Source organism: Microcebus murinus, chromosome 2 (genome assembly GCF_040939455.1).
Source record: "Microcebus murinus isolate Inina chromosome 2, M.murinus_Inina_mat1.0, whole genome shotgun sequence".
Classification (NCBI taxonomy): Eukaryota; Metazoa; Chordata; class Mammalia; order Primates; family Cheirogaleidae; genus Microcebus; species Microcebus murinus.
Genome location: NC_134105.1, coordinates 7,351,954 through 7,373,720, shown reverse-complemented (window position 1 = coordinate 7,373,720; position 21,767 = coordinate 7,351,954). Strand labels below are relative to the sequence as shown.

Sequence of the window (21,767 nt, the reverse complement as noted above, 5' to 3'; positions counted from 1 at the left end):
TCCTCTGCAACTGCTCCCAGTGACTTTGACGCTGCCAACTGCATTGTTCAGTGTTGGTTCTCAAACCCCGATTAGTTCGGCTTTGAAACCTTTCTGGACCACACCCTCTTGGTGTCGCTCCGTCCCTGGAAGTGCCTGCTGAGTCTCCTTTGCTGTTTGCACTTCATCGGTCTAAACGCCAAGTGACGACTTCCGTCCCGCTGGGGACTGCACCGGTCACCTCGGCGTGGCGCCTCCGGGCCTGCAGAGGCGAGTGCCACGTCGTACTCTTGGGAAGTCGGGACCTGCTCAGTGCGTGGGGTCTGCCCTGGCACGTGCCTCCCTGGGCTGCAGGCAGAGGCTACATTTCATTGCAAATATTATACCGTATTTAGTATTTGCCATTGGAGATAGTTCTAGAATCTATGGATTACCAAGAAACCAGAAGAAAACAAAGTACAAATCTGGGAAGTCGACAAAACATTTTATTCCACAGGAAGAAAAGGATGACTCTGACATGAGAACCAAGTTCAAGAGTCTTAACACACTGGTGATTGTAATAGTGTTTACACAGTAGAGAACCAAATATTTTATTTTCAGAATTTGATCAAGCAGCTACTATGATATTTTGAGGCACAGATGATACTTAAAAAGAAAGTGGCCCTGGAGCCTTCTGCACATTGCGGTGAGTCCACCAAGCAACAAGACACCCTGGGCTGGGGAAGAGGCTGCTTGTCTGTTTTCCATCGTGTAGTGACCAGGCCCAGGGGCGCGGGGCAGGGTGGGAGGGACACTGGGCCTGGCCAGTCCTTCCAGCGGGCGGAGAAAAGCAGCTATGGTTGGGCGGCAACATGAGTCGGCCAGTGGTTGGGTCAGGGAATTGGGATGGTCTTGGATGTCTCCGTATCCGATTTCCCCATATCCTTACTCATTTTACTTTCCTCAGAGAGGAGCTGTGTATTTGAGGCAGCAAGAAAATCAGTAGAAATTATAACAAAGTCTTAGACATCACTAGCTAAATACCAATTTAAAAAGCAATGGGGCATTCAAGGACCCAGGGGCAGAGCCTGCTTCCTCTAAAGCTTTGTTTTTTTCCTGGTAAGAACCAGGAAACTGCCTGGCACTAGGCCCACAGGGCACCGGAGCGCCTCCCACCCAGCCCCACCCCACTAGGTCTTTGGATCCATTATAACACCTGCCTTTTCCTAGGCGCAAATGTCAAAGTGAGCAGTTGTGCAATCATGGGAGATGGGCAACTATTTAAAGAGCTGATTAAAATTAGCAAGGAGTCGGGAGGAGGCGTGTGAAACCTCCCTGAGTCCTCCTGAAGCACCGGCCCAAGGGGCAGCCCTCAACTAGCTTCCTGCACTCACACCTGGCGATTCCAGGTGCTGCTGGGGCCCAAAGCAGACCTCTTTAGCAATACTCCTTAATTCAATAAAGACATTTCAAGTGCCTTTGTTCTAGAAAGAGTTAGAAGGCTCACTGACACACATAATCAACCCTTCTGAGAGTCTCAACTTTAAGAGATCATGATCTCAGGCAGTGGGTTACTGATGACAAAGACCACAAGCCAAGCTTGTGGGGGTGCAGGGAGGGAGGCTGGTGAGGAAGACGGGGAGGAGGTAACACTTGGCTCTCAGATTCCGTGGAGGCCACATGAGCTGATACAGTCATGACTACCACCCAGCAAGAGACACACAAACAACCTAAACCCACCCAACCCTGCAAAAGCCAAGTTTCAATTTTGCAATCCACTAACTTGGGAGTTCAGTGAAGACTATCCAAACCTTGGAGTTCAAGACAACTAATCCTGGAAAACACTACTTAGCTCAAGCCCTTGTGCTAAAGCTCCCTTCTTTCCTCTCAGAACGAACACAAACACACACATACACACACACAGGGGAAGGAAGTGGGGAAGGGGGAGGGGTGGGAGAGAAGGAGAGAGATTAGCTTCATTTGTGTCTTGGAAGGGTCTGGGTGAGCTGTAAGCACCAAAGCCTTCCGCACATCCACTGATCCTCTGAGTCACCCCAGACTCGGCTACGTGTGATAAGGTTGTAGAAATTGATTAGCTTTATTAAAATAAAAATGTAGAAATCACAAGGTGAGTCATTCATTCTAAAGTAAACCCCCCCACTTTTTTCTTTCCGTATGTGCATATTCCTTACAGAAAAGGAAAGCCACCGGAAGCAAGGCCCAGGAAGAGTGGGCACGCGCACCAGGCCTTGCTGCTGGCTGGAATCTAAAACCAAGGACAAGAGATGCTTTGGCCACATCTTGGTTCCATGAAAAGCTTACAAACACTGGTTTTTAATACTCCTATTTCATTCCCTTTTCTGGAATTCTCTCCCTGTCCCTTTATGTCCTGGGGTCACCGTCTCTGTGTCCCCTAGGGCTGTGGAGCTGCGATGCCGGCGTGTGGCTTTATTAAAAAGAAAACAGTCCCAGGACCTCGTCCTCTGTTGTTGTCCAGGAAGGAGAACGTTCTCATTGCGGGTTTTTGATTTGTTACAACAGTTCAATGGGATTTTTTTCCCTTTTAAATCAACAGAGCCTACCAATGTTTCAAACCTCTAATAATAACCCAACAAAAACTTATAATGCTGATTTGTGTATATATATGGTAATGGAACACAATTTTTCCCCTAAGTTTGGCAGGGCTAGTCAGGAGAAAGTCAAATAGATCGATAACTTAAAAAATAACCTGTGACAATATAAGAACTATCTGTAAAATGAGGGTGAGAAATGTAAGGTGGGCTACTACCAAGCCACTCTCCCAGGGCCTTCTGAAGGGCCAGCTCCGGTGGGAATACTTTGGCTCACAGCTCTAGCCTGGATGACCGAAGGTTCCAAAGGCATCACTCTCAATACTCAATCCACTTTACTTTACTTTGAATACTTTAGTTTCCAAAACTAAGACATAACATTCTTCAATTTTTAAGAATGCCTTTCTATAGAGAGTACCCTGAATTAGACATATAGAATTAGTGCAATAGAAGATCCAATATAATTTTATATTACTTTACAGTTAACAAACCTTTACACACATGACAGGCCCTGTTCAGGAACGCTCCTATGTATTTACAAACACATAGTTGTACATATATACATGTTAACAAAATACAGGGCAATCTAAAAATTAGATTCATCTCAGTACATTTTTTTTTAACGTTATTCAACCAATATCTTTTAAAAATTACTTCCCCATAATCTAAAGTAACTGCCTGCCCCACAAATGAATATGCTTTCTATTTGTATTTTTCCCCGTGAGGATTTACTTTCCCTCATTCCTTGACATCTTCCCCCAAACCTTATTCTGGTTTTGCCTCTAATTTAATACCAGGGTGCGGGCCTTTTCCTTCCTCCTGGCTGGCTCGGGTGTGTCCGGAAGTCTCTCCAGCAGCTGGGGCTTTTCAGGAGTCCAGCTCCAACTGCTCTTGATTTTCACTGAGTCTCAACATAAGCTGCTGTTCGTAGTAAAGGCTCTTTGCATAGTTTATCTCCTGTGACAACTTGACGGCGAGGACCTCAGACTTCACGTGCACCTGGGGAGGAGAGCAGGATGAGTAGCTGCCCCGAGGCGGGGAGACGGTGGAACCTGAGCACGCGCCAGTGCGGCTGCGCGCTGGAGCGGCAGAGGCGCACCTTAGTATAGACACACTCTGTCTATACTGTTTTCAACTTGCATAGGCTCCCAAGGGAAAGTCTGGAGTGGAGTCTGTTCTTTTAAACATATTCCCCGTGTGACTGTGCAGCCAACCCACGACCCCTTGAGACTGGTGACCCCCATAACGGAGACGCAGTTTCAGTCCTGAGGAGGTAGGAGCTGGGAGGGAATACCGAGAGCGAGAATAAAGGATCGCACTGCGGATTCTGCTCAAAGTCTGGCCGTGGTCAAAGAAGAAAGAGGAATCAGCACACAGACGCCGCTGGGCCTTTCTCACCAAGAAGGCTTCGTGGCCTGCCTGGCTGGAAAGGGGCAGCGGCGTATCAGGGCTCCGTGAACAGGAACTTGGAGAAACACTCTCAGCTTGGGTGTTAACTGTGCTCATCAAGCAGCCCTGACTCAGGCCAGTGACCCCAGCGGAGCCGCATAAGCGGAGGGCGCGCACTTGAGCAGGGGAGGTCAAAGGACTCCTGGGAGAGGCCCAGAGAGGCTGCTATTCCTGATCTGCGGGAAGACCAGAGACAGGCAGGCTCTTTTGAATGACACTTCTTTCTTGACTGCAGGCTTGAAAATCCTGGCATACCAGGTGAGAGTGTGCAGGGCTAACACCTGAGTGTCAGGACAAGCCACTGAGTCAGACCGTGGCTAGGATGGGTGGGTTTCCTCCAACCTGCTTCTGCGGCAGGACAGCGCCTCCGACCCGAGGCAGCACAGCAAGGGGCTCTGCGGTCTAGACGGCCAGCTCTGGAGTGGGACCGCCTGGGTTTGAACCCCAGCTCCTCCCAGGGTCTGCTGTGTAGCCTGAACGAGTCACCTGCCCTCACCAACAGGAAAGTGGGGAGAATGGCAGCATACAACACAAAGTGACCCACAGGCAGCACTCAGCATGCAGCCAACACACAGCGAGCCCTTCGGGAATGTTAGTTATTCATAGGAGCCTTGTTATTATTTAAAAGTCCTCAGAATACCTTGTCCCCTTTGGATGCACAGCATAATTTCTATTTACAGATATTTGCTGAGCATGCTAGATACTGCTTCTTTGTGAAGAACCAAAAGTCATGGTTTCCACTGTTACAGGAGAAACAGTAGAGAGGCCAGTGTGCGCTCTGGCACCTTCTCAGATTCAATGCGCTGAAGAATCACCTTTTGGGACTAAAATCCCCTGTGCATCGTGTTAGTTGTTCTTCACCACTAACTAGAGGAAGTGCTGCTCCCCTGCCGTACTGACGGGTAACTAAGTCACGAATGTTGAGTAACTCGCCTGGGGTCATGAGCAGCCTGGCTGGGAGGGCAGCACTACTCATTACTGTGGCCTGGGCCCCTCCAGTAACCAGGACTTAGAAGCAGGGGCCTTGGATGAGCACAGCCCAGCCCAGCCTGCAGAGACTTTCCACCTCCAAACCCTGCATGCGCCACCCAGCAGGGCTGGCGACAGCATGGGGGACTCACCATTGGCTTCTGGTGGGAGGGGCCTGGGATGGACACGCCGCTGCTCGTGCTCACGGCTTTCTTGGTCACCTGCACGTACACCTTCCCGTGGTCTTTGGAGACAAGGCAGTGGTAGAGATCGTCGTATTTGACTTCTAGGAAGATGGCCTCTCGGTCCACGTAGTCTCCACTCTTCAGGAAGTAAACAGCTTTGGAGGAGATGAGCACGCAGTAGCTGTCGATGTTCTCCACGGCTATGAAGCTGCAAGGGAGAGAAGAACAAGGGAGTGGCACAGGCATGGCACCTGGGGCTTCTCACGTCAGGCGGAGACCCACTGTGGGCTGAGCAGGAGTCCAGGCAGGCCCCCCGCCTCACTGCACCTCCATCCAGGTGGCCCAAGCACTCTGAGCCTCTGTTTCCTCATTTGTAAATCAGGAGTAAAAGTGACCCCGGCCGCAAGCGCTACAGTGAGGCCCGCGTGTGCAGCACACGGCGCCCGTCCGCGGGCACTCGGTCGGTGCTCGCCAGCGATGGCGTCCAACGGTTTCAATAACAGAAACAATTTCACATCCTGAAATTGTATCTTGTGCGGTGGTTTTTTTTTTTGTGTGTGTGTGAGTGTTTTTAGAAAGCTTAAGGCTTAGAGAAAATTATAACAATGTTTTCTTGAACAAAACAGAAGGAAAACAATTACTGCCTTTAAATGTTGGACTGAAGTAGCAGCTGAGAAGGTCCACTGCCGAGCAGGGCGAGAAAGACACTGGGAGGCAGAAGACGCGGCCGGGGCCTCCGGCGCTGCAGGGAGAAGCCGAATTAAACAGGGCTCCGACTGCACGGCGCGAGGGCGACGCTGCAGCGGGTGTGTCCGCCTCCACCTCTCAGCGCCCTGCCGAGAGGTCACCCCGTCTCCGCGCAACACCTCCAGCAACAGGGAACTCAGGAGACCACTCTGTTCAGAAAACCCTAATAGTCAGAAAATGCTTTCGTAGGTAAAGCTGTAATCTCCATTTTCTAAACTTTTAGTCATTATTTTTAGGAGCTTTAGGGCCACTCAGAAAAAAACCTCTTCCACGGAGCTCACAGATTTAAAGTGGGAATTTATGCCCGCCAAACCCCTCTGTTCAGCTACTGAATGAACCCTGGAAACGGCGGTGACAGCTCCCCCAAGCCTGGCTGCCTCCCCTGCATCTTGTGACAGCCTTTCACAATGGGCTGCAGCGTCAAGGGACAGCAGCAGAGGACGGATGGCGGCAGGAATAATAAGAACTGACGCTAGACTGGCTGCCGAGCTCTGGTTGCCAAACTGTAGTTGCTCAGAGCCAAGGCTCCATCTGGACTGTTCTGGAACCTGGGTCCAGGGCAGCATTGTTCCCAGGTTAGCAGTTGTAAAATCCTCCAACAGAGGCAGAGACCTGCGGGGCCGCGTGGCCTGCCTGCGGGGGAGAGGCTGCTCTCCTTTCCGCCCCGGCTCACTCCCGTGTCCGTGCGGGACACACGCCCTGCTCTCTCAGCCTCTCTGAATGCCCCGCAGCCTGGGGACTCACAGGTTCCAACTTCTCCAAGAGGAGTCCCCTAAATACTCCAACCCCCGCCCACTTCTGAGTGCTCAAATGCGGTGGCCTCCCCAAGCACTGCCCAACGCTGACTTGTTCTTTCTGTGGGCCCTGGAGAAGTCTCTCGGCTCTCTGAGCTGGAAGCCCCATAAGAGTGGGGGACACACTCAAATCCCCATGTCTCCCTGAGCACCCCACTGAGCTGGCCACCCCCAGAGTATGCAGTAAGTGTGCCTTGTCCCAGCTGCCATTTTAATTACAGCCTCCCATGACAAAAATTGGAGTTTATTGTTCTAGTCTAACTGGTTGGCAATGCCAAGAATGTAGACTTGTAAACTCCCAATGCCAAAATTAGAAAGACCCAGCAGCTTTTAGTGTCAGGCCACTTAGCACAGAGTTTCTCACACCCCACAGCGAGCAGTATCAAGGGCGGCATCACAGAATCAGGCTGAATGGAATCTGCAAGAGCTGGTCCAGGGCAAGGAAGGAGGGCATGGAGAGACAGACAGACAGAGATGCAACGCACCCTGACATAGAGAGGGAGCAGCACGGCGCCAGCCGGAATGTGCCGGGACACCAGCTGAAGCCCCGAACGAAGCAGCCTATGCTGGGAGTCAGGGGTGGGGATGGTGCACACCCACTGAGCTGGAGAGTCCAAAGTCGGCCACTGTGGTTGAGGTGGCAGGAATGGGCATGAAAAATCCAACTGAGATTTAAAGTGCTTTCCCCTAGGCCAGCATAGGACAGGGCACTCTGGCCTCACCCCCCTGGCCCCCGCTGTAGCTGACATTCACACACGCCCAGTGGAAAGGGCCAAAGGCTTGCACCAAGATGGTGCAAGTCCTCCACCAGGTCAGAGCAGCTTCTGGAGGAAGGGCGTGTCGCCGGGGCACCCTCCGGAAAGGTGGGGACTCAGTGAGGGAACACAGGCCGGCCGGCAGGGAAAGCCCGCCCAAGCCGGGCAACTGGGCCAAGGCGGTGCTTTCTGGGTAGCTGGTTTCTGCATCTCTCTCATGGAGATGGTATCATCCGCCAGCTTCCTTCACAAAGTCAGCACAAGGGTCAAAAGGATTCACGGCCATTCAGAAACACCAGCAGGGGAGGCCAGCTCTGGGAATCCACAGATCTCTGTTCTCTAAGGCCAGGGGGCCCCAGTCACACTCGGAAGCTGCTACTGATAATAGCGCTATTTTTGGACATTTACATGAAATGTCCTAGTCTTTTCAAATCAAAAGCAGATCAGAGGCAAGGGTATGGCTGAGGGAAGGAGAATGGGGGGTATGAGGTCACTGCCAGAGCAGAACAGTGACCCCAGAGGCCACCAGCCATGTCTCCATCCCCTCCTGCCGTGTCCCTGGCACTCCCACCACCAACGGCCAAGGCTTTGGGTTTCCTCATCATCCTTATTAATTTTTACTCTTTTACAAAATCTGGAAACCACAAAGAATTATTCAAAGAATAATCGAAACAGCTGCAGACTAGTCCCCTATCTAATGAAGGCTGGTCCTAGGCTTGTTACTCTGAGACAGGAACCCAAAGTCAGGGTGACAACAGAGCGCAGCAAAAGCAGAACACTCTTCCCCTCTCCCCATCCATCCGCAGCTCCTCTGTCCTTTTTCGTAAAGCCATGGGCCATTTCTTGCCCTTCCAGGCCTAGTTCTCTATAGGCTGTCACTTGCTTTACTTGAGAGGTCCTGGTCACACCACTGGTGCTCTGCTCTGAAGCCTTGACCCGGGCCCTCCACTCATCATCCCCGTGTCACCAAGCCTCACGGGAGGACTGCTGCTGGCCCTCGAATGAAGGACTATAGGAAAACCTCGTGGGATGACACAGAGGGAGAGAGCCACTGTGGTTGCAGGTGGATCCTGAGTACATGCCTTCTGTTCTCGGATCTATTATTAACTCAGGGGGAAGAAGAATGGAAAAATATGGCCAGAAACACAAAGCACCTAGATAAGCTTTATCCTTCAGATAATGACAACTAGAGAAGTCACCTCGTGTTCTGTTGACATGTTTTAGGTTGTTGTAGATACTATAATTGATTCTATTAAAAAATAGCATTTTGGCCAGGCATGGTGGCTCACACCTGTAATCCAAGCACTTTGGGAGGCTGGGGTGGGAGGATCGCTTGAGGTCAGGAGTTCGAGACCAGCCTGAGCAACAGTGAAACCCTGTCTCTACAAAAAATAGAAAAATTAGCTGGGTGTGGTGATGCATGCTTGTAGTCCCAGCTACTCAGGAGGCTTAGGCAGGAGGATCTCTTAAGACCAGGAGTTTGAGGTTGCTGTGAGCTATGATGATGCCATTGCACGTTAGCCCAACCAACAGAGTGAGACTCTCAAAAAAAAAAAAAAGATTTTTATATAATATTTTAACTTCGGAGTTAAAGGGAGAAAGAGGACACTCTGGCCTAGGGGATCAGCATCAGAGAGTTTATCCTGAGAGAAAGGACGGCTGCAGCACACAGCTTACATCCTTCTCCAAGATGACAGGCGCTAGAAGTAGGTGAATCTGGCAAGACTCAATGCCACAGAAGTCGAATCCACTATTACTAACAATACCCACAAACTGCAAACCATGGGGGTGTTCTCAAAACACCAGCACCATTATCAACAATAGCTTCAGGCTTCTCCCTCCGTGGCAGGTAATAACCTTCTCAAGTCCCACGGCAGACTCACATGGGCGCCAGCTGCCCTGGGCCCTCGGCTCTGCCTCTCTCTAGCCACCGGCTTTGCTCGGAGCTTCTCTGCCTGGTGTGTAGGACAAGGATCACACATCTACTCTGCAGGGCCAGTCCACGTGACGACTAGAGCTAATCGATGAGCCCAACACAGAAGAGACCCTCAGCAGATGGTGGCCCTGGTTATTTCTTCGTTCTGTTGAGAACAGATGCCAAGTGACCCTGATCCTGTGGGGACAACCTCTTCCCCCGCAAATCTACATATCAGCAGGTCAGAGAAATGGCTGCCCCTCTAACAGGCCACGTGGAAAACAGGTTCAGGACCTCAGAGGGAGGGAAATCTTCCAAGTAACTGGTTTAACTACCCTATCTGTTTTTTTTTCAACTACCTATTTGATTTCTTTCTTTTTCTCCCACCTTTTTATTGTTTTGCTTTATTAACTTTATTTATGTATCTTATTCTCCCCCTTTTAGAGTCATTTCAAAATCAGAAATGTCCTGAGTTGTCTTACTGCAGGAGCAGTGCTCCCAGAACAGGCTCTACCTCCAGGTGTCACCCCCACCAGGTCCACCTGTGACCCCTGTGTCTGAGCCTGTTGTCGCTCTGAGTACCAGACCCTCTGCAGAACATCTCCATGTGCATGTCCCATGAGTGCCACCCACTTGGCATGACCACAGCCGAGCTATTCTTTCTTCTCTAGTCCTCTCATTAGCACCCCCATCTCAGCTGACAATGTCCCCACCACCCAGAGAGGTGACCTTCCACCTCACTCAGATTCCAAATCTACTCAGTCTACTGATCCTACTGATGTGACTTCCCAAAGACTCCTCCAATCAGTCCCCTTCTATTTTGTTTTTATTTGTTGTTTTTTTTTTTTTTTGAGACAGAGTCTCGCTTGTTGACCAGGCTAGAGTGAGTGCCGTGGTGTCAGCCTAGCTCACAGCAACCTCAAACTCCTGGGCTCAAGCAATCCTTCTGCCTCAGCCTCCCGAGTAGCTGGGACTACAGGCATGCGCCACCATGCCCGGCTAATTTTCTACATATATTAGTTGGCCAATTAATTTCTTTCTATTTATAGTAGAGACGGGGTCTTGCTCTTGCTCAGGCTGGTTTCAAACTCTTGACCTCGAGCAATCTGCCCGCCTCAGCCTCCCAGAGTGCTAGGATTACAGGCGTGAGCCACTGCGCCCAGTTTTTTTTTTTTTTTTTTGAGACAGAGTCTCACTGTGTTGCCACAGCTAGAGTGTCATGGCATCAGTCTAGCTCACAGCAACCTCAAACTCCTGGGCTCAAGCAATCCTCCTGCCTCAGCTTCCCCAGTAGCTGGGACTACAGGCACGTGCCACCATGCCTGGCTATTTTTTTCTGTTTTTGTTGTTTGGCTAATTTCTTTCTATTTATAGTAGAGACGGGGATCTCGAGCTTGCTCAGGCTGGTCTCCAACTCCTGAGCTCAAGCAATCCTCCCGCCCCAGCCTCCCAGAGTGCTAGGATTATAGGCGTGAGCCACTGTGCCGGGCCTGTCCCTTTCTATTCATTGTCATGACCACCATGTGTTCAGGCCTCTCCACCTGTCACCCGGATTACTCCAAGGGCCTCCTAACTGGATTCCTCCCTCCAACATCTCCAAACTGATCAATTTATCTGTTGCATTAAGGCTTCATTTTTAACATGTAATTCTGAGTGGGATCCTCTTCTTCAAAATCTCACTTCTGCCTACAGGAGAGGTGAGCTCCTTAGCATGACCATTAGGGTCAGGCTTCAGAGTCTGGGCCTCGGAACCCCATTTCCAGCTCTCCCACACCTACTCCTCCCCTCCCACACACGTGCTGCTGCCATGCTTGGCCACTCTGAAGTCTCTGGACGTGCCGTGAGCTCTTCCGCCCAGGCCTCTGGCCAGCACCGATCTCTGTGCACACAGCCTTTCTTCCTTCTCCCCTTGGCACATTCCACCTCCTCCCACAGGGCCAGGTCAATCATCCACAGGCTTCTCTGCGAAGCTCTTACCCAGCTTTCCAGGCACAGAATAATCATTTCCTGTCTGCGGGCCCATAACTATGTGCTGCTCATACTTCTGTTCTAACAGCGATCATATGTGATAGGTATTGGGCTGCCAGATTGTGAACTTGTTGAGGACAGGGCAAACTTCCTACTCATCCTGGCACATAGTAGGATTCAATAAATCTATGTATTAGGGAGTCTCAGAAAATAATGGTGAAATTACATCGCAAGATCCAGTGGAATTTGCCAGTACACATGCAACTTTAGATGCTAGACGTATTTTACCCAGTAGTAAAGTGGAAAAATCCTCTCGGAACTCTTGGTTTAACTTATTAAAGATTTACCAAGCTATTAACTTTTATCAGAGTAGGTGAGTACTCTGCCAAATGAAAGTTTTAATTCAGTGGCATATCTTTTTTTTTTTGAGACAGAGTCTCACTTTGTTGCCCAGGCTAGAGTGAGTGCTGTGGCGTCAGCCTAGCTCACAGCAACCTCAGACTCCTGGGCTCAAACAATCCTGCTGCCTCAGACTCCTGAGTAGCTGGGACTACAGACATGCGCCACCATGCCCAGCCAATTTTTTCTATATATATTAGCTGGCCAATTAATTTCTTTCTATTTATAATAGGATGGGGTCTTGCTCTTGCTCAGACTGGTTTTGAACTCCTGACCTGGAGCAATCCACCTGCCTCGGCCTCCCAGAGTGCTAGGATTACAGGCATGAGCCACAGCGCCCAGCCTGTGGCATATCAAAGAATGCTCAATTCCCTAAGTGTCAATAGTAATTGATGGATTATTTCCTGGTTTAGAAAATGGAAGCTAATAAATGCTATTCCATTCCTCAAAGGACTAGCCTTTGTTTTTGTTTTGAGACTATGTTACTATAAGGTACATTAGAATCAACATTACAGTGCATGCTCCAAAAAAATTTTCCTGATTTCTCTCTCCCTCTTTATGTAGTTTCTCAAGAATAGACAAGATACAAAATACCATAAACAGCATGTTTACAAAGGAGAAGAAAAGAGACTTTTACTCTTGACTTTATTTTCTTATGTACTCTTGAATTTGCTAACCATATGCATGAGTTTATTTCACTAAAAGGAAGGACTTATCTAGCTGGTAGGTGTATGGGCTATTTTGTTTTCCTTTTTATGTTTTTCTGTATTAAAAAAATTTCATAAATGTTACTTTCTAAAATGACGTTTAGACTGGGCACGGTGGCTCACGCCTGTAATCCTAGTACTTTTTGGGAGGCTGAGGCTGAAGAGCTGCTTAAAGTCAGGAGTTTGAGACCAGCCTAGGCAACACAGAGAGCCCCAATTTCTATAAAAAATAGAAAAATTAGCTGGGTGTGGTGGCGCATGCCTGTAGTCCCAACTACCTGGGAGGCTGAGGAGGGAGTACAGCTTGAGCCCAGGAGTTTGAGGCTGCAGTGAACTAAGACGACACCACTGCACACTCAGCCTGGGCGACAGAGCAAGACCCTGTCTCAAAAACAAATAAACAAAACTATATTTAAACAATATAATCATATTGTCAAATTCCAGAACACAGCATGTAAGAGCAGCTTCCTAGGTCATGTGGGTCACTTATGAGCATCTTCTCTGAAAAGGTAAGAGCCAACCTGGTGCTTTTACAAACCTAGACAGTGTACCTTTATCTGTGATGATGTATCACAAACAAAAATAAGTACTTTTTAAAAAAAATGAAAACAAGTTTCTAGCTACAAATTAGACATTAATTAGAAAGAAAAGTTAATTTAACCATATAGGAGAAATTTTACTTTAACATTATCTTAACCCAAGATCCTATTTCAAAACTAAAACAGAAAAATGGGAAGCAATGGCTATTCTGCAACATGCCAGAGAAATATTTGATTAATTTGAAACTGAAGTTGGCTAGACCTAAAATCATATGTCATTAACTGTCTTTTTAATACTAATTAATTAAATAAAACAAAAATATTAAATGCAACTTGATCTGGGAGAACAGAGTTGAAGTCACCATGGCACCAGGGACTTTGTGGGGTTTTCACTCCATCAGGAAGTAATTACACAATATTTTCCAGAAGTGAAACAGTGAGTCTAAGTGGAAAAAAATGTGGAAACATTTAGTTAGAACAGTAGAGCAAGGTATTAAAGACCCTTTTAAGGGGTTAACTCTGAAGGGAAATATGCAAATAATTAGGTCTTTAGACATGTTTTTAATTACAAATCTAGGATAAAAGTCAGAGGTATAATTTGGTGCTCGTGTGCTTTTCCTGAATACCCCTTTCCTGCAAAGTGATGAGTGTAATGTTCACATCACTGTGAAGGCCCAGGCCGGCAAGTGAGGACACTTCACAGAGACATCTGCCGGACTCCCTGATGCCTTCTCTTCCTTGCACTCTTAGGAAGGCCACGGTCACGTGCCTCCTTCCACATTTGCTGGCAAGATTTAACCCCCATCTTGGGTGGAGACACATGCTTTTTATCTTTAAAGTCAAAATTCATTCATGCCAATATCTTTTCCTACTTCATGTGAATTTTAAGATTTTTATGAAATCTACTTTACTCATTTCATTTTGCTCCAGTTTCCAGCTCTCCCTGGTTATTTTCAGTGTAGCTATCTCAGTGGGAGCAGTCCTGTGTGGGCCATACTATGCAATTGCTCCCCTGTGTTTTTGGCATGTCCTCATTGCAAGTGAATTTCTAGGGGACCAGAGATGGTTTGACTTAAATAGAGGTGAGCTGGGGAGGAAATTAAAAATACAACATATAATAATTCATAATCTCAAAGTCTGATCCCCCCAAAACCCCCAAATGATTGAAAAGTGGACATGTATTAATACAAATGCTAAATTGCAGCTATCCGGCTATATTTATTGGGTGCCTATTTTATGCCAGGCACTGTTCTAGGTGCTGAGGATGCTTCAGTGAATGGAACAGACAAAAATCCCAGCGCTCATGGGACTACCATTCTAGTAGACTCTGCTCCAGTCCTGCTACACCTGAGAGATAACTCTCTGGACCTCCAATCCAAAAGCCAAAGGTTCCATCTGCAAAGTAGTACCAAATGCAGCCATGGCACCAAATCCCCACTCCAAGGAAGACAGGAACGAATATAAAGTTCTCCCTCGAGTAAACTGCATGGGGACTCTGGGCATGGGGACTCTGAGCTGAGGCTAGACTGAAATAGCAGAACCTAATAGTGACACCTGCTATGGACTGAGTCACACTCCCACGTCCATATGTGAAAGCCCCACTCCAATGTGACCTTTTGGAGTAAGGAAGTAATTATGGTTGAATGAGGTCAAAAGATTAGGGCCCTGAACCAACAGGATTAGTGTCCTTATAAGAGACCCCAGAGAGTGCCCTCTCTCCCTGCGCCACGTGAGAACAGTGAGAAGGTGGCCGTCTGCAAGCCAGCGAGAGAACCCTCATCAGGAACAGAATCGGCAAGTACCTTCATCTTGGTCTTCCCAGCCTCCAGAATTGTGAGAAAACAAATATCTGTTGTTTAAGCTACCTAGTCTTTGTTATTTTGTTGTGCCAACCCAATCAGACGAAGACAATGAAATACACTCCATTATCAAGAGACCTTCCAATAACACCACAGGGGTTTTGGGATATACAAGGTACATCTAGGAAGATGCCATTCTATTCAGCAAGCAGTCAATGAATGCTGGATTTGATTTGTGATGTCCTCAAATACTGCTACAAAAATATGAGATGAGGTCTACCCAATACTGTCTCTAACAGAGACACTGAAAACTATCCTGAATTGACCTGTGCTTCAGATGCTGCTCTACCAACCAAAAAGCACTCATAGTGCTCAGAACCGCACCCCTCCTCCATCCCAGCCTGCTTTACTTTTTTTTTCTTTTTTGAGACAGTCTCGCCCTGTTGCCTGGGCTAGAGTACCATGGCATCAGCCTAGCTCACAGCAACCTCCAACTCCTAGGCTCAAGTGATCCTCCTGCCTCAGCCTCCTGAGTAGCTGGGACTACAGGTGCACACCACCATGGCAGGCTAATTTTTTCTATTTTTAGTAGAGATGCAGTCTTACTCTTGCTCACACTGGTCTTAAACTCCTGATCTCAAACAATGCTTTTGCCTTGGCCTCCCAGACTGCGAGGATTATAGGCGTGAGCCACCGCGCCCGCCCTAGCCTGCTTTACTTTAACAGAAACAAATAAGCATTAAAAGAATAAACTATCATTTTGCTACTTACTAGACATAACTAACTGCTTTCTCTGGGGTAGTACTTCTAATACCTATTCAGGTAATAGAGCACTTTTATGATATAAGGGTCATTGCAAACTATCCTAACACAGTGATGTATTTAATTTTGCCATATCGACTAGATATAATTTCACCAAATGAAGATATGACAAGGACCCAGGTAGATAAGCCTTCATATTTAAAAGAAACAAAATAGTCTTAAGAAAATCACATTTCCAAAATGTTTAACTACTAGCTATTTGCTATTTATCTGTTTTGCTAGCATTCTGCAACAAATAGGACCTCAAAGTTTTAAGAAAATTTCAAAGGGAAAAGAAGCCCTTAAAATTGAAAGCATTTTATCCATTATTTTCTCTCTCTGAACTAACTAGAAAGAGACTACCATTTTTCAAGGAACTAAACACTAGGGTCTGGCTATAGAACACAGTTTGAGAACCACTCCTTTGAGTAAAAGGCTGTTTACAAGTAGTTATACCTAAATCTACGAAACAACTGGGGCAAGGAATCCTTGGACCAGTTCCAAGGTCTGGGAGCCATGATAACTTGGATCAGAGGGAAATTTCGCAGATTCAAAGGCAGAAAAGACAACTCATAGGACCAACAGGGTTAACTTACAATTCGTCTTGTATGTTGTCCGTGAGTTTGAAGAGCTGTTCCTGCCCTTCTGCCTGGCTCTCAGAATAGCGGGGAAGCAGCCCCTGGGGGCCCGTGCAGCAACGTGGCTTCCGAACCCTCTGTGCTTGAGTCCTAGATGAGTGAGTGGACAAAAGGCAAAGAGGTTAAATGTTAAGGTTAAAATGATTTCCCTTCCTCACCTAAAGTAAAAGTACTACTTAATACAAGACATACTCTAAATTTAGTAAACAGAATTAAACTACAGTATTGCCTGTGAATGCACTATAAGATACTGGTTAGGAAATAAAGACATTTTATAATATAATATAACCTGCACTCAAATGTTTATAGCAGCACAACTGGCAATTCCAAAGATGTGGAAACAACCCAAGTGCCCATCAATACATGAGTGGATTAATAAAATGTGGTGTATGTATACCATGGAGTACTACTCAACCATAAAAAACAATGGTGAACTAGCACCTTATATTATCCTGGATAGAGCTGGAGCCCATACTTTGAAGTATCACAAGAATGGAAAAACAAGCACCACATGTACTCGCCATCAAATTGGTACTAACTGATCAACACTCAGGTGCTCACATGGAAGTAACATTCACCGGGTACTGGGCAGGTGGGAGGGGGTGGAGGGGATGGGAAAACTCATAGCAAATGGGTGCGCAGCGCACTGTCTAGGGGATGGGCACACTTTTAGTTCTGGCTTGGGCAATGCAAAGGCAATATATGTAACCAAAATGTTTGTATCCCCCAAACATTCTGAAATTTTAAAAAAGATAATAAATAAATAAATTGGAAAAAAAAAAAAGATAGTGGTTAAAGGCTCCCATTTGACTTTGAATCCTGCGCTACCATTTTCTAGATATGTGATCATGGATGAGTCAGTTAACTTCCTTAACCCTCAGTTTCAGTTTTCTCTGTGAAACAGGATGATGATGCCTACCTTACAGGACTGATCAAATAAAATCATGCCTGTCCAGCCTGTGCCGGACAAAACATGGGCTTTCCACCAATGGTGGCTTTCGTTGTTCTTGCTAGATTCTACTGGTCACACCCCACACCCTCTTTTTCTAAGAATCCCTTTGGGAGAGGCATCCTTGGATTTGCAGTGGGTCCAGAAGACTGAGGGACCTTGGGTATTTAGTAGGAACATACCAAGTTTCTAGACTTCTAAGATGCCTTAATTTGCTTGGGTAAAGGGTGAGGGACACAGGAATCACGTGAGGGGAAGAAATGCTCCCTGGACCAGTCCCAGGCCACAGTCTGGGACTCTGCAGCGGCTCTAACTCATGCCGCTTAGCTGTCGGTTGCCCAGAGGAATCTGCTTTGCTATGGCTTTCAGAGTAGGCTGATGTTGTCTTTTTCCACAAACCATATACAGGGTAATTGATAAGTACTTTTTGGTGTTTTCCTAGAAACAGGAGTCCATATTTGTCTTGGAAAGGCTGTGCATATTTCAGATGACTGATAAGAATGTACTGGGTCTGTCCTCGGCCTTGTACTTGCTGTACTTTTTATTATTTGTTCCTGGAGCCCAGTGAAGCAAAACACCCTCTCCAGACATATCCAAAAGAGAGCAATAGGCTTACACACTGAATCAGCACTTCAGAGCCACGGACAGTAGTGCACAGACTTACTTAGAAGGGCAGAAAGTGCCCTGGTGGGCAAATCAGATTAGTAATATGAACAGAAACAGTCAAACACTCGACACAGGCCATGCAAGAGGGGGCTGCGAAGCTGAGATGATGGCAAAGTGCTCCTGAACCCCGGTCAACATTCAGTGCATCAGGCCTTGATGTCCAAAGGACAGATCCACACCCAGGTGAGGTTTGGCATGCACTGGAAAGCCTGGAATCCACTGTTCATTTTTCAAAAGTCCAGTTACGAGGATGCATTAAGTACTATTAATTGTATTCTTCAAGGTGATGTAAAGAGATTGTAAGGAAGTTTCAATGCTTTGTACTGAAAACAGAAAGGGTAAAAACCCAATTTTATTTCTAGCATATACTCACACATCATACTTTGCCTAGTCTCACTTCCTCCTTCAAGACGCAGGCCTACTGCGGCTATATGGAGGTCAACTACTGATCGAAAGTAGGAAGCGCAGCACAGGCAGCCACTGCTGACCCACCAGTGGAGAAGCACGACAGGGACTCTGGCAACGCTGCAGGTAAGGGGCTGGGTGTATTCTCCAGGTCGCAGGGCCCTGTTCACGTCTCCCTGTCTAGTGAAGCACCTGCTGTCACCCCAAACGCAGCCCAAACAAGCTGGTAAGTAGCCTTTTGCCAAGGCAGTACTACTATTCCTTCACTCAGGGAGCTTCTAGAAGAGGTTCGGGCTATCATGGCAGAAGCCCAAAGGCCTCTGAGAGAGGAAAGGAATATGGCACAGTCTGCTTCATCACCTCTTGACGTGAGATTTGATTCTATCTCCTCTCACTACATCTTCCCCAATCTACTGGGAGGCCTCACCTTCAATATTTATCCCAATCCAACCATTTCTCCCTCTCTATCAGAACTCACAAATGATCTCTGGATCTATAATGTATTATTATGACAGCCTCATAACTTATTCTCTCTACTCCACCCATGTCCAATTTCCTCATGGCCATGAGAATGGTTCTTTCAAAATATAAGTTAGATCAAGTCAGTCATGTGTTCAAAACCCATGTGCTTCACATCTCACTTGGATAAATATATTTACTTATTGCTTAACACCGTCCCCCCCTCCCCCAATCTGGAATGTAAGCTCCATAAGAAGAGGGATTTTGTTCCATTCATTACTATCCTGGACCTAAAAGAGTGCTGGTGTACGGTACCAGAGCAGTAAGAATTAGTTGAATAAATGAATGAACACATTTGTGGGTGGTGGATGGTATAAGAGTCATTACTTGAAAAAGACAGAGGACATGCAGACTTTTGTGGACAGTTTGAAGACTGGAGATTTTGAGCTTTGAAAGCCAACAATCAATGTTAAGGCACAGTGAGAGCCAGCTAGAATCCCCCTTTCCTGACAGAGAGGTCAAGGGTGTCTCTGTCTGGTCCACTGATTAAAACAAAGAAAGAGGCATAAAGGCAATGACATATAACTGACACCTCTGTTGACATATGTCTTTTTTCTTACAAGGAACAATCTTTTCAATATTAACCAAAACATGCTACCAAGTAGGAGAAAATTTAAGTCCTAAATTCCTCTGGTGGGATCCAAGGAAGCCAAAGAAACCAAGGAAAGGTGGTTTGTTTCTGGGCCTGAGCTCTTGGAAATTACATCTCATAACAACCACAGGATAGCTGAGAATGTAAGTAAATGTGCCCCATCTTCCCCACTACCAAAGAGCTGTCTATAAACATTTATTTCTCGACTCGGTGGCCTTCCTCAGACCCCTCCCCCAATTCTGATGATCCAACCTCACCTCCCGCTATTCCCAACACATTATCATCTAACTTGCAAATTACAAACTCACTGAAACATCAGAGACTGCGAAAGCAGAGAAGCTCCCTTGTGGGTATACACTGCCTATTTGTTATGTTTCTTTTCTTATCTGTCTTCCTAACAGGCTGCAAACTCTCTGCCCATTTCCAAGGTCCTCACTTTTTGATCAAACAAATACCAAGGGCAAGGCTGGATACGGTGTTCAACAGTGCAGACCACAGGAGCTCAATGTGCCATTCAAGGCTCATTCTTCTATCAACATAGAAGCAAAGAAAGTTAAATTTTACCCTGAAAGGAAACATCTTCTGTTATAGTCTTATAAATATAAGGATTACTTCCAGAAGCGGTGATTTAGACATACTCTTACTAAAAGTAGAAAGCTGGATTAAAGGAATTCTTCCCACATTCCTTAATACCTTATCATCGTTGGTGTCTGAAAAACGACTCTATTTTCTCTGAAACTCAACTAAAATTTTAACTTCTTAGGTCCAATTTGGTAGGCTATGGGTGGGGTGGGAAAGGGTGGTGTTTAAAGTGACTGTGCTTGAACAAATTTAGTCTCAAAGTTAATCAAAAGAATTATTTAAAAAGACAAGCTAGCAAACCTCCTAAGCCAGCAGAAAGTCTGAAGTGATATTCTTCAGTGCAGGCCACCGTGTGATGGAACTGTTTTCTCCATATATTGACGTGGCACTATAAATCCAAATAACCCTTTGGAACTAGTATAACTGTATGCAACAGCAATCCCAAATTTGTTCATGCTCTGTGACTCCGTAATACAGCCTGTCCACTTTTAAATGCCTTTGATGTATTTCCCAGTGAACCTATTGAGCACCGGGAGGGAAAGGACTCTAGTTCTATTTTTTTTTTTAACTGGACTCACCATTATCCTTAGTTCAGGGCCCACCATCAGCACTGGGCTCTATTTATTTGAAACAAATAAACACCTGTGAAACCACCACGCCCAGCACAAAAACTCCACTGGTGATCACGTAACTCTATCGGTGACCACGTGACTCCATTGGTATGGTCTTCTGCCACATCAAACCCCTGTTCCTCTTCTACCTAAGACAGCGACTGTTTTGAATCTTTCTTTTATAATTCTCTGCTTATCTTTTTTATGTAGTCTTAATCACATTTCAAAGTACATTTGGGCACATTCTTGTTATATTCTTTGGGTTTAGTTGTTTGGGGCTTTTTTTTTTCCTTTTATTTTTATTTATGAAAACTTCACTTTGATGTTTTGGGCTTTTGAATAAAGAATATCACTGTCATATTGCTAAAATTCAGCTGTTAGGCTGGGCGCGGTGGCTCACACCTGTAATCCTAGCACTCTGGGAGGCCGAGGCAGGAGGATTGCTTGAGGTCAGGAGGTCGAAACCAGCCTGAGCAAGAGCGAGACCCCATCTCTACTACAAAAATAGAAAGAAATTAATTGGCCAACTAATATATATAGAAAAAATTAGCCGGGCATGGTGGTGCATGCCTGTAGTCCCAGCTACTAGGGAGGCTGAGGCAGAAGGATGGCTTGAGCCCCGGAGTTTGAGGTTGCTGTGAGCTAGGCTGGGCAACAGAGTGAGACTCTGTCTCAAAAAAAAATAAATAAATAAAAAATAAAATTCAGCTGTTGTTTTGTATGCGGCTCTAATTCATTCATTGTGCCTGCTTTATTAATATTTCATTATATGACCATTCTATCATTTATCCAACTTTCTGTTGATGACATGTGGGTTATTTACAGGTTTTGCTATTACAAATGATGCTGCGATGAACGTTGCTATACATGTCTCCTGGTGAACACTGAGAATACATGTAGGAGGTATTTGCAGGATCATAGGGTATAAATGTTTACCTAACAAGATTAATTTGAACTGTTTCCAAAATGGCTGAACCGTTTTTATGCTCCCACCAACAATGCATTTAAGAGGCCTTTCCAACACCTGGCATTGTCTAGGATAGCACTGCCCAATATGCAGCCACTAACCACGTGTGGCCACTGAGCACTTGAAATGTGGCCAGTGTAACTAAAAAACTGAATTTTACATTTAATTTACATTAATATAAATTTAAATTGTGTCTTGAACAGCAATGGTCTAGACTCTTAAATCTCTGCTGCTCATATGGGTATAAAATGGCATTGTTTTTTCATTCCCATCTTCTCCTTTC

General features: G+C 46.3%; 1 protein-coding gene, 1 long non-coding RNA gene and 1 other non-coding gene across 6 annotated transcripts in view; 1 reads left to right on the top strand and 2 right to left on the bottom strand.

Moving 5' to 3' along the window:
* Positions 1-443: 443 nt before the first annotated feature.
* Positions 444-21,767, bottom strand: part of VPS13D (vacuolar protein sorting 13 homolog D) — a 256,274-nt gene continuing 234,950 nt past the window's right edge. For all 4 annotated transcript variants that reach the window (XM_020281677.2, XM_075994141.1, XM_075994149.1 and 1 more), the window contains 3 exons: positions 16,152-16,283; positions 5,099-5,339; positions 444-3,527 (listed from right to left, as the gene is read on the bottom strand). In XM_020281677.2, coding sequence (XP_020137266.2) covers positions 3,396-3,527; positions 5,099-5,339; positions 16,152-16,283 — 505 coding nt within the window. In that variant the 3' untranslated portion in view covers positions 444-3,395. The remainder of the gene's footprint in view (positions 3,528-5,098; positions 5,340-16,151; positions 16,284-21,767) is intronic.
* Positions 4,826-4,968, bottom strand: LOC142869917 (small nucleolar RNA ACA59). Its single transcript, XR_012918461.1, has one exon. It is a non-coding gene; the product is annotated as a small nucleolar RNA ACA59 (small nucleolar RNA).
* On the top strand, positions 17,673-21,236 carry LOC105882705 (uncharacterized). Its single transcript, XR_001159386.3, has 3 exons — positions 17,673-18,339; positions 19,296-19,467; positions 19,726-21,236. It is a non-coding gene; the product is annotated as an uncharacterized LOC105882705 (long non-coding RNA).